The sequence below is a fragment of the Sapajus apella genome, unplaced genomic scaffold, assembly GCF_009761245.1.
Source record: "Sapajus apella isolate SASKATOON/1434 unplaced genomic scaffold, GSC_monkey_1.0 scaffold16, whole genome shotgun sequence".
Lineage (NCBI taxonomy): Eukaryota > Metazoa > Chordata > Mammalia > Primates > Cebidae > Sapajus > Sapajus apella.
The window spans coordinates 19,949,775-19,967,689 of NW_022436956.1; the positions used below are offsets into that span (position 1 = coordinate 19,949,775).

General features: G+C 40.9%; 1 protein-coding gene across 10 annotated transcripts in view; it reads left to right on the forward strand.

Annotated features, from left to right (window-relative positions):
- The window catches only part of CADM1 (cell adhesion molecule 1), a 337,698-nt gene that overhangs the window by 305,085 nt on the left and 14,698 nt on the right, over window positions 1-17,915 (forward strand). For 4 of the 10 annotated variants that reach the window (XM_032285454.1, XM_032285458.1, XM_032285452.1 and 1 more), the window contains one exon: window positions 6,241-6,294. The exons of 5 other annotated variants lie outside the window; for them this stretch is intronic. In XM_032285454.1, coding sequence (XP_032141345.1) covers window positions 6,241-6,294 — 54 coding nt within the window. Of the gene's footprint in view, window positions 1-6,240; window positions 6,295-7,372; window positions 8,282-17,915 lie in introns of those variants that run through there. One more of the 10 variants, XM_032285461.1, reaches the window with a different exon arrangement.

Consider the following 17,915-nt stretch of genomic DNA (forward strand, 5'->3'; position numbering starts at 1 on the left):
GGAGCTGTCTTTGAAGGTCAGGCCTTGATGCTTGGCAGGTCACCCCATCTTTTGACTTCCTGTGACGAATTCTGAGAAAGCAAAACAAATTTAGGAACTAAGCAATACTTCCTTTCTCTCTCCATTCCTATTTCTTTCTGCCCTTTCTTATCATTGGTACAAAGGGAAAAGTTCATAAAATAACCAAAAGGAGCCAGGTACGCTGACAGTCATGAGAAATCAATTAGGTATAAAACTTCCACTTTCTAAGGTAATGCCCTATAGCGCTTGCCACATCTCAGGCATTGCACTCCATTAAGCTCAGTTATTTGTAGTTTTCATCATTAATTGAGCACCTCCTGACTTTATCGATTATTCTCGAAGGGTTATTTTAATGTAGTTAGAGAGATTTTATTCTATTCTTTTAAAGATACTTTAAGTTTTGAGCTTCCTATAATTAACTACAAGGCAAAATGCAAGCTCTTCCAACCCACAGCCCATGGGCCGCATGCGGCCCAGGACGATGTTGAATGCGGCCCAACGCAAACTCATGAACTTTCTTAAAACAGTATGAGATTGTTTAGCGATTTTTTTTTTGTTGTTGTTGTTGTTCATCAGCTATCACTAATGTATTTAATGTGTGGCCCAAGACAATTCTTCTTCCATTGTGGTCCAGGGAAGTCAAAAGATTGGACACCCTGATATAATGTAATCATAAAATTCCTAAATTATGTGAGATCCTTGAAGATACTGATCATTCATCTCCTAAAGCTCTGGAGTTCTATTTTCTAGATCCCTTCAATAAAATTCATGTTTTTACCTGACTCTAGGGGATGTAGGTCTTAGAGTTGAGTAGGCCATTCAAAGTAGGAAACTTGTCCCGTAATCTGAAAAATAAGAAGTTAACTTATAGCCAGTCCTGATTTTGGAGTACTAGTTTTAATCAGGTCTTTCTCTGGAGAGAGAGAAAGGAAAGGTGATCTCTTTTTGTGGTATAAGAAAGAGGCACTTGGAATGAGACTTTATAGCATTTCTATGGTAGGTAATAGAGATGTTTGTGTACTGTGAGAAGCAACTGCCTTCCTATTATTTTGGGGACGATGTTCAAGTTAGTGATACCTCAGCAGGATGTCATTGACTAGCAGTGCATGAAGAATATACCTACAGCCAAGGGATTCATTGTATCATATATATATATAATTTAAATTTGACTTCTTAACTGCAGGGGGATAGAAAAGTGATAGATAATGCAGGCTGATCCCTGTATAATGCACTTATAAATATTCTTCACCTTGTCCAAAGTCCTCATGGCATCTTCACAAAGGGCTCCAGCCACTATTTTAAACAGCATGTTCTTTAACCCACAGCAAAGAAGCTGTAATGAAAGCCAGATAATATCTAAAATTTTACTTGATCTGAGGGAAAAACTTCCAGGTCAGTTGTCAGGATAGAAAAGGTAATAGAACATGGTAGAAATTACAAAGCAACATCTGAGATTTCCAGAAAGATGATGATACAGAACTGATTTTACTCTAGTGAATTGTAACTGAAAATCCAACTTCTTCATTACAGCAACCACTTGACTTAGGTTCATTCGAAAATAATCTTGAGATGTTTGTTATGACAATCTGGGTTTAGAAATGTTGAATGGTTTGGTAACTTAGCAACTTAAATGACAAGACATTAGATCAATTAGCTATGGCCATCTTATTTGGTCTTAAAAGTTTTCATACTGGATATCCTTCGATATTTCTGGGTTTGTTTTTTTTTTGTTTGTTTTTTTTTTTTTTTTTTTTTTCATAAAACGAAAAGAAAAAGTAATTTTTAAAGCTTTCCCTTTGAAGACTCATTAAAAGATTTTATTCAAGCTTGTGTTGCTAGAGTATGTATGAAGTTTATACCAGTTGTTTATGTATGTTGACCATTTGTTCTTAACAATATCTGATTGGAATAAGCATGTATTGAAAGGTTAGAAGTGCATGGGCATGATTCAAAATCAAATGGATTTTCTCCAAAAAGAAAGCCAAATGACAATTAGCTACAATGTGTTTTTAAGGATTTAATTGATAGTAAAGATAAATGTGAGTGTAAGGGTGCGATTTTTAGACTAGGCTGACACAAGGGATCTTTTTTGAATGAGGATCTTGAGCATTTGTGTTTTTGGAGCTCATCCTTAAGGGCTAGACAGGAAGAATCCTGTGTTATGTGTGCATGTTGAGCAATGCAAAAAACACTCTGCCAAATCCTGATACCACATGGTCTGAGAAATGCATGAGTGATTTAACGCACGGATGGTGTAGTCATTATGTTATTGATGTGTGGGTGCGTGTGATGGCTTTTGTTCATATGTGGGTGCTTCTGTGTCTTGTGCCTTGTTCCTTCTGCCCTGTGTGTCCCTTCTCCCTTTCCCCACCCTCCCCCCCCATATGAGGGGTCGGGTAACAGCATGCCCATGGTCTGGAATAGTGCTTGTGCTTTTGCTGCACTGCAGTCAGCTGGCTTCCTTCGGGTTTGAGGTCTCTCCCTCTCTCTCTCTCTGTCCCTTCTCGCCCCTCCCCATTTTATTATTTTCAAGTCTACCTGTCCTCTTGCCTTTTCACCTCTTAATACAGTAGAGGCTGACGATCTCATGAATTTTCATATCCCCAGTGAGTTTTTAAATCGTTCTTAATTCAGTATGTAATTGTGGTAAGACTCAAACTGGAAACTCCTCTGAAGAGTAGTTTTTCATTTTCAGTTTTGGTTTCAGAATGTTTGGCCTGTGCTAGCTACATGTTCGTACCTTACGAGCACAGCCCTTAGGAGATGCCCCCATAGCTCTTTCTTTTCCCAACTCGTTTATAAAAATGCAAACCATGGTCAAATTCTAAAAGCACATAAGATTTTCTTATTATACTTGATATTCACTTATGGGGAAATTCTTAAGCCCATTTTAAAGAAACATAGCCAGCAGTGCGCATTACTACAACCGCTATGTCCACCATCTGTGTATGTGCCTCTATGTACATCTCTCTGTATGAGCACATAACAATGGCATTCAAAGGCTGTCATTCAGTCACGGGACTCTGCAGACATTGTATGTTCTACATGAGAGCAAAGCTCAAGAGGTTTACGAATGGCTGCAGGACCTGAAGATTGTGTTTCAGCCTTGATATGCAGTTTGGAAACAATGTGCTACTGTCTAACGGCGTGAACCAAATTTCTGCTAATGGGAAGAAGGGAAAACTCTCTACAAAAGCTGACAAAGCAGGAAGAACAGGATGACTGAGTTTTTAGATTAAAACTACCGGGGGCGTCTGAACTCATGGCTGGTGGTGGAAGTAACAGTTTCCATAATATGGCCAAGTGATCAGATGTATGCTGCTTAGGTAAGAGAGAGACCATCGCCTACTTTGTTTTTTATAATGGGAATGATACCAGGGCCAGTGGGCTAAGTTTTTGTTTCCTGGAGATTTTATTTGATCATTCTATTTTAAAATTTTCTGGGAAAAAAATGATACCCTGAAAAACTGAGCCCATGAGCATTTAAATTGTATTTGACCTTGAATTTATTTAAGTATCTCTAGAATTTCGTATTGTTTCTAATTTCTTGATGTTTTCCTTACCCTGGTTTAAAATTGCCACATCGTATCACTTTTAGAAGCCAGCAATTACTGCTGAAAAGGAAGGATCACAACTGCAAAAGCATTACCTGAGAGGGCTTAGGGTATGCTATAGCAATTGTAGCACCTTGAAAAAGTGAAATACACATCTCTGCAGAAGAGATGGCTATCATGCATATATTAAATTACCATGTTTGCATCCTTAGGACTTTATTAATTGCTCAAAAATAATCCCTTATGGACAAAAAGTAAAGTTTCATTTATTTAACAAAGTTTAAAGACATATGTTGAATATATTTTAATTAGAAGTGACTAGAAAGAGGCTTTAATGGATGATATGAAAGTTTCAAGAGAAAACACAAGAAGTAATTTCCCACTTATTGTTAAAGAGTGAAGTCTCCTTTTGAAGAATGTTCTCTGCTTCATAAAATACGTCTTTGTCTTTTTCTTTGAGAAAATGAAAAGTGTATAATTTTTAACATGAAAGAAAAATACCTAAGCCAAATCAGTTTCAGGAGGTACATTTTTCTTGTCCCCTCTTGTATACCCCGTGCTTCAGTAAACTCTTCTTAATTATATTTATTCAGAAATTATCCAACTATGGCAGAGTATTGTAGATTCATACAATATAATAGTGCTACAGAAACAAATTTAACGCCACTAGCCTAAATGGCTTCCCGCTTTAGAACATAATCCGAGCAGTAGAGTCCAGATAACTTGGTATATTTTAAAGTTTATGCCATTAAAAATGACAGTTTCAGCTTTAATGAGGTGTATATCAACTGTCTGTTGCTTTTTAATGGAAAACTTTGCATATCAATGATATTTCATAAACATATTTGTCTTTTTTTTAATTAGCTTTCTAATGTCCTCCCCAAGGAATAAGCCTTCAGCAGTAAAGCTACCTACTTGAAACATCCTTGTTTAATGTGGTTCAGTGGGCACCAAGCACGTATGTAGGACGCTTTGATATTTGTTGGGCCAGGTAGAAGTGAGAGATTAGCCTTCTGAGAACTGCAAATTTATAATTAACTACAGAGAAGTACTCTATGTTGCCCATTTATAACAGTTATTTAAATAATTGTATTCATCAGTCTTTATACAATGTATAAGCCAATTAGAAATAGGAATACTGCCAACCAATCAGATTTCAGAGCAAATGGATAACATCCCTATTCAGTTGCCTCCATAACTGATTGCATTGCTCACTGCTTTCCCTTCAGTTGCCTAAATCTATAGTTTGAGAATACCTGTGGGCTCAAAGTCTTCCCGTTTTTAGTCAGCACCTCCTGTTGAGTGGTAGCACCCAAGGATCACGATGGAAGGTCTTCTTCCTCAAGGGCTGATGGCGCGTCAGCCTCCTTTCACAGAATTGATCTGGCTATCAATGTTCATTTGGCTTCTTTATAAAGCAACTTACAAAATGCAAGCTTCAGTGGTCATTTGCACATGACTGTTTGGATTCATTTGGGTCTTTAAAAATAGTGATCAGTTTGACATTACTTGTTTCCAAAGCATTTGTTTTGGTTGCTTTTAATGCTCTGATTGGGCATTATTCCCAAATTATTAATTCAACAAATACTCACTGAGAATATACTTTGTGGATTGGCTGTAGCAGAAGGGAAAGATGCAAAAATAAACACAACTTGCTTCTCCAAAGACCTTGCAGTTTATTAGGTCCACAGACATCTTCAAAAGTGACAGATTTGACTAGAGAAGTGTGAGCAAACTGCGGTGCAACTTAAAGGACCTAGGCAGTCAGTCACGCTGGACTTTGAGCAGCACAGCAAAGAACAAGTAAAGCCGCCTTGAATGTCGAACATTTTGTGTTATTAAATAAACTTCATTAAAGGGTCAGCTCACAAATAAAGCAAAAGGAAGTGGAAACCGTCTCCTATCTGAGGCTCCCATTGTTTATCTACTTCCCTCTTCACCTCTTTAAATTCAAATCAGAGCTAGCTGAGGAGCATCTCAGCTGGCCAGCATTGGAATTGACTCGGATATAGGCATTTCAAGCCTCCATTTGATTACCTCCTGACCTAACTGCTTTTTCAGCTTTGAGGGTTTTTTCAGGAATACCATTGATTTATGAAATTCTCTTTTTTAAAAAAATCATTTTGCGAATCAGATTTTCTGATGAAGGCATAACCTGCAATCTGCAGTTAGCAGATGCTGTACCATTTTGAAATATGTGATCCAAGATCATCATAAATTGATAATGAACTGTGTTTGTCAGTATTGGCAGCGGATTTCAATTTACAGTAAAATGCGAAATAAAACGTACATACATCAGTATGTAACATCCAAATACATTTGTATTTAAGAGATAGCAGAACATCGACAGCTAACAATCAGGCTTTATTGATTTCTTTTTTCTTTTTGCATGCTGTTATGAATGAGTGATTTTAAGCATTCACCTTCATGTTTCATGTCCTTTGAACAGTGGAGACTGAGGAATCTTTCTGCCTCGATTGTGTTGTAATAACAAAATTACATAATTGAAGAAATGTACTTATGGATTAATACATTCATGCTATCAAAAACGTAGATAGCAAGAGATTTGGCTCATGTTTTTAAAGAAATTCATCCTCAGTTCTTAAGTGTTTTGTTTATGTCCCTCGAGGAATGAAAAGAAAAACGATTTGTTTTTACTTGTAAGGCCTTACTCAGTTGCCCAATTCCGCAGAAGAACTGGACAGTGAGGACCTCTCAGGTAAGGGCTAGTCATTAGGTAAGGCACTGCAGTGTCCAACCTGTGGGTGCTCTATCCACTTCTACAAAATGGCCATTTGGTTTGCTGAGCAATCAGTAAGTGTGGATTTTGAGACTAACAAAAAACAAATTTTTATCAATACTGTCTTCCTTCCCAGTCCACTACCCACCTCTTTTCTCTGTGGTAGTAATATTTATATTTCAGATTGGGGACAATTCAATTAATGCAGGAGAGGTCAAGTTACCTTTGGGATTGTACTAAAGCCACTCTGTTCAGTGGCTTCAAATAATGTTTATGTCCTAGATATATAATGTGTCTGGAGAAATTTTGTTGCATTACAAAGCAATTTAAGGATGTTGGATTATGTGACAAGATCTGTTTTTAAAGAAACAAACAACTCTTATTGACTGCCTTCTTCTGTGGAGGAGACTAGAAAAGCCATGTTGTAGTTATCTTAGAAGTCAGGAGTGGGAAAGGGCAGGGAGGTGGGGGGAGTGACTGTTTTGTCACACACCATGATGTAAACTAATTATCCACCTCAGACCTCTTTCACAGCACACTGAGCTCTTGCAAAAGTAGGTTTCATGCTTGATTCCAGGATTTAGGTGTTACTAATCCAGAATAAGAAGCATATCCTACAAGGGAGGGAGGGAGGAGATTTAAAGTGGTCAGAGCTAAACAATTATATGAGCATCCATGATGTTATGGGACTTCACTGCCAACCAGCTGTAGCTTAAACATTTCCATCCGTCACTTAATAAGTCAGTCAGCAAGGCCCTTTCCTTGTTATTGCAGTGGAGAAATTAAGTCATAGGACTGTAGACACTTACTGAAGCCTATTGGAAAGAAAGATTCCCAAGGAGCTTTTACTGAAGCTCCCTTTAATAGTTGGTTGTTGAGGTACAGTCCTTAATTATAAGTCTTACCCATTGAGAGAATAAGATAGTACTAGCCAATTTTTCAAAATGCAGTAGATTTATTGCCAACTATGTGCTTCTGATATACCTCAGGGATATCTTCACTTTGCTGTTATGTAGCATGTAGTTTGAGTTTAGCTGTTGGATTTATTTTTCTAAAGACTGGAAGCTCCAGGAGGCCATGCTGGTCTTGTTCACTGCTGTATGCCTGTCATGTACTAAGCACCCAATTGACACTTAACTGTATGAATGAATGAATTTCTAAATCCCAATGCATTTAGGTAAATAAATAGATTCGAAAGATAGTGGGCCCATCAAGACAGTGTTTCTTTTTTGTCTCTTCTTTGTGGTGTAGAGAAGTTCCAAAAACATTTGCCTAGTTTTCTTTTAAAATAAGGGTGGATAAGTCCTTCTCCCTGCTTAAAATGGGATGCTGGAAGTAAGCAATTTCTGCTTGTATTTCTGGTGATAGACAGTCTCAGTTCTGACCATAAAAAAAACAACTCTCTTTGACACAGTAGCCCTGGCAGTTGGATCTTCTCAAAGATTCTAAGAAAGCTGGTGGGTGTGTTGGCCCTGATCCCTCTTGGGACAGAAGCCAGACAAGGATCACTCAGATATGCAAAAGTCATTTTTCTCCTCTTTAGGAAAATGTGACTGAATCAGCCATCCACCCCTTCCACCAGCATCATCAGTTAGGAATACTCTGGGCCTCAGCACTGCGCCATGTCAGATGGGTCCCTGCTGCAGTTCTATCAATCACCCGAGTCAGAAGCAATAAACCAACAACTGTTTGTGTTCATAATAATTCAGTTAAATTAATAATTATGTTGTCCCCCTCCCCCACTCCCTTCAGGAACACTGCAGTCATATATTGCTCAGGAGCCATAAGTCATGTAGAACACTGATGAACTATCAGGCTGGGCTGGGCTGCCTTTTGCATCTGGTTTGATGAACTAATCAAAAACTGATTAGCACTTTTGTTCAAAGGGGATGCTGATTAATCAATTACTATTGATTGTGAGCTTGGCTTCACTCGGCAGCAAAGAGACATCAGAAGGGAAAAAAAACAACCAATAAAAATTGAGCAGCTGTCATAGTGTTTAAATTTATTAAAACAAAATACATTATTTTTATGAAGCTGCCTTGAAATGGGTCACTGAAGGGGAGCATATTGATTGAGAAAGGATGAACTTCTCAAATTTCTGTAGCCTAGAGACTGAATTCAATTATAATACAAGACAAACAGGTTAACACCCGTCTTAAACAGCCCATCAATAAATTAGAGTAGGTGTTGCACATTTAATGCTAAACTGTGGTAATGAATAATATCATCCATTCCCTGCTGCATCAGGGTAGAAATTTCATCCTTTCCATATTATGGATAAACGTTATGTACTCAATTTCCTTCCAAATAATGATGGTCTATCCTCTACCTGCCCCCTTTGTCCCCGCCTCTCCCACACACCAGTGCTACCTTAGTTAATGACAGTTTCATAAGCAACATATGGTGCTCCATTCTCACCCAGCAAAGCAAGTTGCCCGGCTGATCCTCCTCTTTAATCTGCATAAAGAAATTATGCTCGTATGTAGTTCAGTGATTTAATTATTGGCAGGCCTGGGGAGCTTATCCAGTTCTACTTTGAACCCTTTCATTTACTTTTTGGGTGTTAACTTTATTGATGATGGATCCATAAGAGTTTTGAATTGTTTTATCAATTACATCTGCTGTTTCCTGGTGACAGCTGGTGGTTATTGCCACCCATGTGGAATAGAATAGCTTTAAGCATATTTATCCTTCTATTTTATTTTAAAACTTTTTCAAAATGTCTCCGACTGCCTCTCTCCGTTCAGCAGTGGAGGGGCCTTGGGGAACTGTTTAGTGGAGTGAGGTGGTAAATATACAGTGTGCCAGAAAATGGCCCTCCAGCACAGTTCAAGAAATCCATCAGTCTTCTGCTTTGGAAGCAAAGGCACCGACAAATTCCGGAGCTGTCATGATTCCTCAAAACATGCTTTCAGCTCTTGCCCTACAAAACAAGAAAGTGATCTGGAAAACTCCTACAACATCTCTCTCACAATCCATTTAAAAAAAAAAAAAAGCATGGGTGGAGGGCAAATTCTAAATGGCTTTGCTAACCCTCACCTAGATGTTAGGAGGAATCTAGGTGAACCAACTGTAGTCCCCTAAATGGATTATACAAGAAACATGGTTTCAAAATATAGCCTACATTTAGCTGGGCACAGTGGCTCACACCTGTAATTCCAGCACTTTGGGAGGCTGAGGTGGGCACCTGAGGTCAGGAGTTTGAGACCAGCCTGGCCAACATGGAGAAACCCCGTCTCTACTAAAAACACAAAAATTAGCCTGGCATGGTGGCACATGCCTGTAGTCCCAGCTACTGGTGGTGGTGGTGGTTGGGGAGGGCGTTGACCCAAGAGAATTGCTTGAACTCGGAGGTGGAGGTTGCAGTGAGCCGAGATGGCACCACTGTACTCCAGCCTGGGCAACAGAAAGAGACTACATCTCAAAAAAAAAAAAAAAAAAAAAAGCCTATATGTAGATAATAGGAGCATTTAAGGGTCTTTTGATCTAGATTATCAGTCCTGGAGTTGTGGGATATATGGCCTTCAGGTTACTGGGAGTGCCTTAAAGTTCTGGCTAAACTTGCCTTAATTGTGTATGAGAAACTCAGTAGCTGTACCATTTAGGGGGAACTCTTTCCTAATTGACCCCCACATAAAGTGTGGTCCAGATTTGACAAGCAGACTATTTTATTCTCTTGGTAGAGTAATAACAACAATAATGATAATAAAACACCAAAAACCAGATGGGCTGTATAGATATATTTAAGTTACGGCCCATAAATCTAAAGTGTGGCATGGTTTGGCTTGTATCTGCCTCATACTTTGTAACTTAGAAAGCTCTTTTGCACATATTACTTCATTTGATCTTTATTCATTCAACAAATTACTTGAGCTCCTTGTGCTGGGCTCTGAGCTGGGCATCAGGGATGCGGCAGTGAACAAGACCAACAGGAGCCGGAGCTGCCGTGGCCTTCAGGAGCCAGGGCCCCTGCTCTCCTACAGCGACACACTAGTGAGGGAGACACACTCAAAATACCAGTTAATCTTGGACAGTGACAAATGCTGTGAAACAATAAAACTGGATAAAGTGAAAGTAAGGGACTGGGGCTGGGAGAAGCTGGAGGCCAGTGTAGAAAAGCTCACCAGGGAAGGCTGTTGGAACAGGAAGACCCAGATAGATGAGAATGAGCCAGCTATAGAAGATTTTCATGAAAATCTAAAGATTGTTAAGGAAGGGCTGTTGGTCTCCATTTATAAATGAGGAAACTGGCCAGGCGCCATGGCTCACACCTGTTATCCCAGCACTTTGGGAGGCCGAGGCGGGTGGATCACCTGAGGTCAGGAGTTCGAGACCAGCCTGACCAACATGGAGAAACCCCATCTCTAATAAAAAAAAAAAAAAATACAAAATCAGCCAGGTGTGGTGGTGTATGCCTATAATCCCAGCTACTCAGGAGGCTGAGGCGGGAGAATTGCTTGAACCCAGGAGGCAGAGGTTGCGGTGAGTCAAGATTACACCATTGCACACCAGCCTGGGCAACAAGAGTGACACTCAAAAAAAAAAAAAAAAAATGAGGAAACTGGGCCCAAAGGGTCAAATGGTTTACTTAGGAGACAGTGAGAAGTGAAGCATGGGTCTTCCTGGTTCTAGAGGAAGTAGAGAACTTTGAATTGCAGGGGCCACCATTCCCCCTATGAAATCCACAGCTTCCTATGTTCTGGGGTCTTTGGTAATCCTCTTGACCCTTTTCAATTCAGTGTGCACATTTGGGGAATGAGGGAAAAGTCAGGCTGTCTGCAGCCCATCAGGCATAGAGCAATGTGATGACTAACCTGGGAAGAATTTTTTCCTGCGTCAAATCAAGCTCTTTCTCCTCAAAGAAGACCTAAAGTCTGCTCTGGTACTTCAGTGCTATTGTCCCAGTGATTACCCTAATTATGGAATCAGTTTCCCTCGAGCTGACCCTGAATGCCATGGGAAAATGATGGCTGGAAAAGATTAAACTACGTAAATTTGCTTTTAAAATTCTGTTTCCTACAAGGCAGTAGACTAAAGAAATCACATTGGGTCCACACCAGCTCACCAGCGACTTCCCCACAATGTGTTTGAGCTGCTTCCTGCTGCTGATCTTTCTCATAATCCAACATGCTCCTGTTTCCACCATGGGAAGGGAGGAGACCATCAAACAGGAACTTTTCTTCCAAATTAAAAAGTTGCAAAGTGTGAATTCTTAGTTCTACAGGTTGGACACTGCTTTGGGGTGACTTCACCATATTCATTAATCCATCCTCCTCACACCCCCAAATGCCTTAGGTCCACTGAAGCATCTTTCTCCAGAGAGAGATTCTAGTGGGAAATGTATGTTTGGAAATACTTGACAACTGTCCTCTTTATTAGGTGCATATTCCTTTAAGGAAAACTCTGGTGTCATCCTCAGTGCCTTCTGTTGCTTAAAGTGGAAAAGACGATCACATTTCTAAATCTGTACTTTCATGAGATGTGCAGAGTGGACTCAAGCACAACCATTAGTGTGTCCGGTGATGCTAAATGCCTTGGGAGGATTTGCAGCCTGTTGGATCAAGTTATTTCCACTCATGGTTAAATTAACTAAATCAGGGAATTTGAGAGGGGAAAAAATCAACAAGAAAAAAAAAAACAAAAAACACTGTTTTCATACTTAGCTGGCAATAGTATTTAATATCCTGATACTCAAATGGTACACCTGAATCACGACTTGAATCAGACGGCCTTCAGCTGCCAGGCGCACAGCCTTGACCTTCACAGAGGACAGCTAAGCCGTTAGTTACATGTCAATTCTGCACAAATGAAAAGAAAGAACTTCATGACATCAACTCAGTAAGTGTTTATTGGGCATCTTACCATGTTTGGACAATGCTAAGTATACAGTATGACATTTACCCCTAATTAACTGGTAATTATTTGCCTTGGGTCGGTGATAAGAACTGGAAAAGCCCTTCTTAGGTTCTAATATAGGAGATTTAAATTTGGCAAACACCGAGTCCCTATGATATGCCAACCCCTGAGCATATCATTTTCAGGCAAACAGTGACCTCTCAAAGTGACCCTGTGAAGTCTGTAATGGCTCAGAGTGCCTGATTGACTTGCCTGAAGTCACACAGAAAACTAACGAAGCTCAAGTTCTATCCCAGAAATGACAGCAAGTCCAGTGCTCTTTCCAGTGGGCCATGCAGGAGAGCTCCTAACTCATCTCCTGTTCAGGCCTGTTTCTGGAAAGCAATGTAGCCAGTGATAGTCTAAGAGAGCCCTCAGTCCTGATCATTAAGTAGTAACAAGGTACAGCCAAAATCTGTGTGCAGTACTTCTAATTTAAATGAATACATACTGAGCTCCAGGTGGCACAATGAGGATGATCACTGCAGTTTTCCTTTAAGTAGCTTAACATAGCTCCTTTGAAACATTAGGATAGATGCAGTTACGTTGCTAGAATTGAATGCAGCTGACATGTAGTATTAGCTGCCTGGGATGCTATATGGGAGTCTTCATGATTTTCTTGCTTTACGTTTATTCATTCTTGTCCACTTTCTAAGAAGACAGAAAAGAAAGGTTATGCTGCATAAAGGGTAGTGTGCTCCAATATATATTAACATCTTAATGGGAAAGCTGTGCATGTACTGTATACATTTACTACTCTCTGACAAGAGGGAATTAAATGTCAGAAGGATTTGTAGCATCTATAATTGAATTGGTGCTGAGAAAAGCAAATCTTAAAGAAGAATAACATATTAGGATTAGCAAATAATGTGGCATTTTGTCAGCGCATGCCATTCAGTTTGTTCCCCTTCAGTAATAAAGTTGTGCTTTTTAAAATGCACACTTATTTTTGTTGCCATGGACGGGAACTACAATAGATGAGAATGGGTAGTTACATTTTCAGATGGTGCCAGGTTTTCTTGAGTGTAATTTTTTTTTTTAGGTCAAATCATGGTTTTGCTTCAGATTTGGGAAATCCACTACCAGGCTTTTTATTTCTTCCTAGCAAGAAGTAACAAATGACATCACAGTCACTAAGCTTTCTCTGATATAGACTAATCCCTACAACCCTAGGAAGCTGAAGGCAGCATTTCCATTACAAACACCGATTCTGAGACTTTTTAATTAAACTGACTTATCCAGCAAGATCTCAGCCCAGGAAAGAAACTAAAACTGAGCCAAGTGACAAAACTGTTGCAAAAAGTCAGCAACAGTTCTTTCCCTCCCGCCATCCACAGGTGGGGGAAGCGCAGAACGCTGAGCATCTGAACCGTCCCTCAATAGAAATAGGAGGACTAATATCATTAGAACCTCCCCAGGGCTCAAATATTAAAGATGAGAGCTATGGTGGTTTATGACCTATGAAAAAAGTTCAAAGTGTGCGTTTAAGCACCACATTGCTAAATGTGCCTTCCAGCCTGAGCCGGGGATGTCTGAGACGAGAGAGTGACCCAGTGCAGTGTGACTGCCATGCCTCATGCTGCATACTTTATTGTGTATCACCGTGTCACCCTTCACTCCTTAGAGGTAGAAAACTTGGTGTCCTTTTGGCACAAAGACTGACCTTGGACTATGTGTAGCCGAGGGTTTCAGGGTGGGCAGGCAGCAGTTGCAGTGAAGATTCTGTTCAGTGAGTCCTTCTGCCAAAGTCCCTATTTGCCAGGAGCTTGTCTAGGATGTACTAGCCACTCTCCAGTTAACCATGGATCCCTGCTTTGGCAACAGAGCCTTCTAGGCTTATCACAGATCCATGATTATGGCATTTGCATGGCGGTTTATGCTACACATCTCATGCCAAGTGGTAAAGTAGCCATAGAAACCAGGATCTCTTGCAGAGCCCTGTTTAATACAGGCAGCATGGCTGCCAGAGTGCCGCATTTAAGAGGACTCTGGCAAGGAGTTTGAAGAGTGAAAGCAAGTAGAGAAAGAGAAGTCTCCTAGAAGGAGGGGGAAAGGAGACTGAAGTTCCACTAGCAGTCACCTTTCTTATCAGGCCCTGGGGAACTACTGCCTTTAGAACGTTCCCCTTCATATTGCCCATGAGGAATGAATCGGGCCAGGTCAACTGGCCCAAGGTAAAGAAATCTGAGCAGTTTGGGGCATCACTCTTGGGAGCTGCTTTGAGATTTTACTGTCCCGCAATTTCTGAGACACTAAAGCGAGCCCAGGGTTGTTGAAGCTGTGACCCAAACAGTAGTAGCCAACTTAACATTCCACAAACAGCTTGTAAACTCTCACCTGGAGCCAAGTTGTTTCAGCTTTTTGCCAAAAGAAAAGCTAACTCACGAATACTAAACAGCTAATGATTTATCTGTCACACTTAGAGCCATGGAAGTGGCTGCAGGATGGGACAGGACGGGCAGGGAGGGTTGTACCACAACTGTGAGCTGTCAGGAACACCTCCCAACCTTGACACTGTGCATCTGCAAGTCAGAATCATTCAGTGACTAGGCCTAACTCACTTGAGGTCACATGTGAAATGATTTGGATGAGATTCTTCAGTCAGACTGTGTTATGCCATCATGCTTGGTTCTTTGAGGCTGGAATAACCTTGGTAACCATTCACCAAGCAAAAACATGGCTTTACTTTTCAGGATGATGGAACAGAGCTTAGTCCCAGAATAGAAACACTCTTACACCTGTTACTAGTAAGAGGAACACTTGCAGCCTCTTAGGGAACAAGAAAACATGACTTGCTAAACCGAAGAGATGTCCACATGCCTGAGCATCGGGCATGTTTAAAAGTGTTTTCCACTCCCACATTTATTTTTCAATTGACAAGCTGGGGGCAGCTGTAGAATCTGCCTCTGGTTTCCTTGCCCACCTGATTCAAAACACGAGCTGGGAATCTGAAGAGGATGTCCCGAGGAAAGCCAGCATCTCATGGGACCTGAATGAAGAGGTCTGCACCCTAAAGGAGCAGGATCTGGTACTGATGGGGAAACCCATAGCCTTTCCACTTAGAAGTAACTTCTCATGGAATTGGTCAGAGTCCTTGCCTTGGTAATGGGAGGAAAGGTCAAGCAACTGACACACTTGGTCAGAGCTGTGCTTCTCTTGGTGGTCGGTATTTCCTTCCGTTTCTGGTTTTCGTGTGACTCCAGTAGCTGAGCGCCCCTCCGGGCAGCATCTTACACGATTGCTTCATGTCACGAGTGAGACATAGCTCGCAGGTGCAAGCAGCTCACCCGGGCCCTGCTGCCTTGAGCCAATCCATAGCATTATGAACACTCACCCACCCTCCCCACACGTGGAAATAACGGACTGAGATGACTCCAGAAACATCTCTGCTTTTCATAGAGAAGGCCAAGACAGAGGCACTCAGTGAACAGGCACAACTCTATTAACACCTCCCACATAATCCCAGGGGGTGGGAGTGGGGGTGGGAAGAGGCGGCGAGGCGCTCGTAACGGACAGTGTTCCCTGTAAATTAAACATCAGTTACCTTCTGTGTCCATCTGCAGTAATCGAAGGCAGGAGAAATGTCTTGGTGATTAACTGGTGGTAGTAAACTTTCTGATCAAAGTGAGTATCAGAAGATAGTTGGAGAGATTACCCTTATAAATAAGTATCTGTAAAATATGTATGTCCTTGAGGGTGGGCAAGATAATGAGAACCTTAGTACTGAAGTTGGGCAAAGTGCAGGGGAAAATAGCAACACTGAGCATATTTAGCTCAAAGTTCATGAAGAGCAAAGGTCAAGTGAACAGTTTTGGCTCAAGAAATTAATCCCACAGATACATGCCTTGTGAGGTCTTTTTGTTTGGGGGAGGGTTTTGTTTGTTTTTCTTTGTCACAGAGCCTCTCTGTCTCTCCCCTCCCTCTCCTCCCTTAGGCTTCCAGAATATTCTGTGTCTAGTCATGGAGGGGAGGCAGTCTTTTATTAAGAGCAGACAAGAGAGTGCCTTTCCCTAAATGGGTTAGAACTGTTCTGGACAGCTTCTCGAAGCTTCTCTCTGTTCTCAGTATTCCTAGAATGGGAGCCTCTTCACCTCTTGCCTCTTGTGCCTAACTTTTCCATCCTTATCTAGTCTCACTTGTTTTCCTCCCCCAATTTTAAGACACACGGAGTGCGTTGAAAGACACATAAATTTTAATAGGTCTGAAGCTCATGGCCATTGGAGATGAGTTAATTCTCATTCCCACAAGATTCCCTATTTTGACAGCTCCCTAAGGAAAACCCAACTTGCTGTCTTTTCTGTTACTTTTGTCCCCCATGAGCAATTTTGCTTCTGTGCAGTTGGACTGAACATCTCCAGTGTGTCAAGCACTCTCCTCCAGCAGACACCCCGTGTCCAGCAGCACCCCATGGGGAATGCTCCCCTTCAACGAGTTCTGTCGTCTCTAAAAAGGAAAAAAAAAATAACTTCCCTTGGCTGAGTTCTGCCTTGTTGAAATGACTTTCAAGACAATGGGGGCTGTAGCATCTGCGGTCGGCAACACTTTTGGCTGAGGAGGGATATTCCTCTCCACCACACTTCAAGTTGAGCTTATTAGACACATTGCTGGAGGGGCTCGCTCGGCTCGGAGCCGGCTAATTGGCTGCAGTGCACTCTGCCTCCAACCCAGCTCCCTTCTCCAATTAAACTCCCATCATCCTGTTGTCCTGGGCGACCTGCTGCTGCCTCTGATTTGGCATTTCTGTCTGGGTTTGGGTTTGGGTTTTTCTGTAGTCCTTTCAAAGATAACTTAATGAAACACTTTAAATATTTCGTTTTAAAATTTAAACTCTTTTAATTAAAGCACTTTTCATGGAACCCTCAGTCACGAGTTATTTCCCCGCATCCTTCAGTACTTAATCTCAGAGCAGAATTGGAAATATCGATAGAAAGTGTAAATCATGCCCTCCTGCTGAAAGTGTTGTATCAGGTTTCGGCTCAAAAGAGCACCATTACCTTTAGCTGTCACGGATCTGTACACTTGATCGATAAACTTCAAATATTATTAGAGGTGGAGGCTTCAGAGATTTGCTCTGTTCTTTGGAGAGAGACAGAGATAAATCTTTCTTAAAAATTGACTTGAATTTGCACTCTCAGTCTTCCTGGTGAAATGCATTTCTCTTAGGCGTCCAGCAACTGCAAGGGGGACAGATTTATAGGCCATGTGCTTCTTGTACTGAAAGATTCAAATGGTAAATCCTTCACATATGACTTCACAAATCATGTAAAGTTAAAAGATTTTTACCGTTTCTGTTGCTGCTGTGCTTAAATTGTAAGGTACAGCTAGTAAATCATTTTAATGGAGGTGTCGTACTTGACTCAATAAAAAAAAGACAATGGTTTAGCTTCCACTCCAAAATGTTAATGTATTAATCAACGGGAGAATAATTGTTTTTTACTACATTATAAATCTCGGATGCCATTAGGATTTCAGCAAGGGGTGATGTAGCCACATTCCTAAATTAAAATTGTTTACACTACCATACATCCATTCTGCATCGCCATAGCTCATTCTGGGTTCATTCTGGAGTTGTTCCCCAGCCAAACATGTCGTTCCTCAGTCGGAGGAAGACATCCTGAGGGAGTGATGCTTATAAAGGAAAATTAATTGCATTGCAAGGTGTTAAATAAATAAAATAAAAACCGTCTGTGCCAATGGACAAT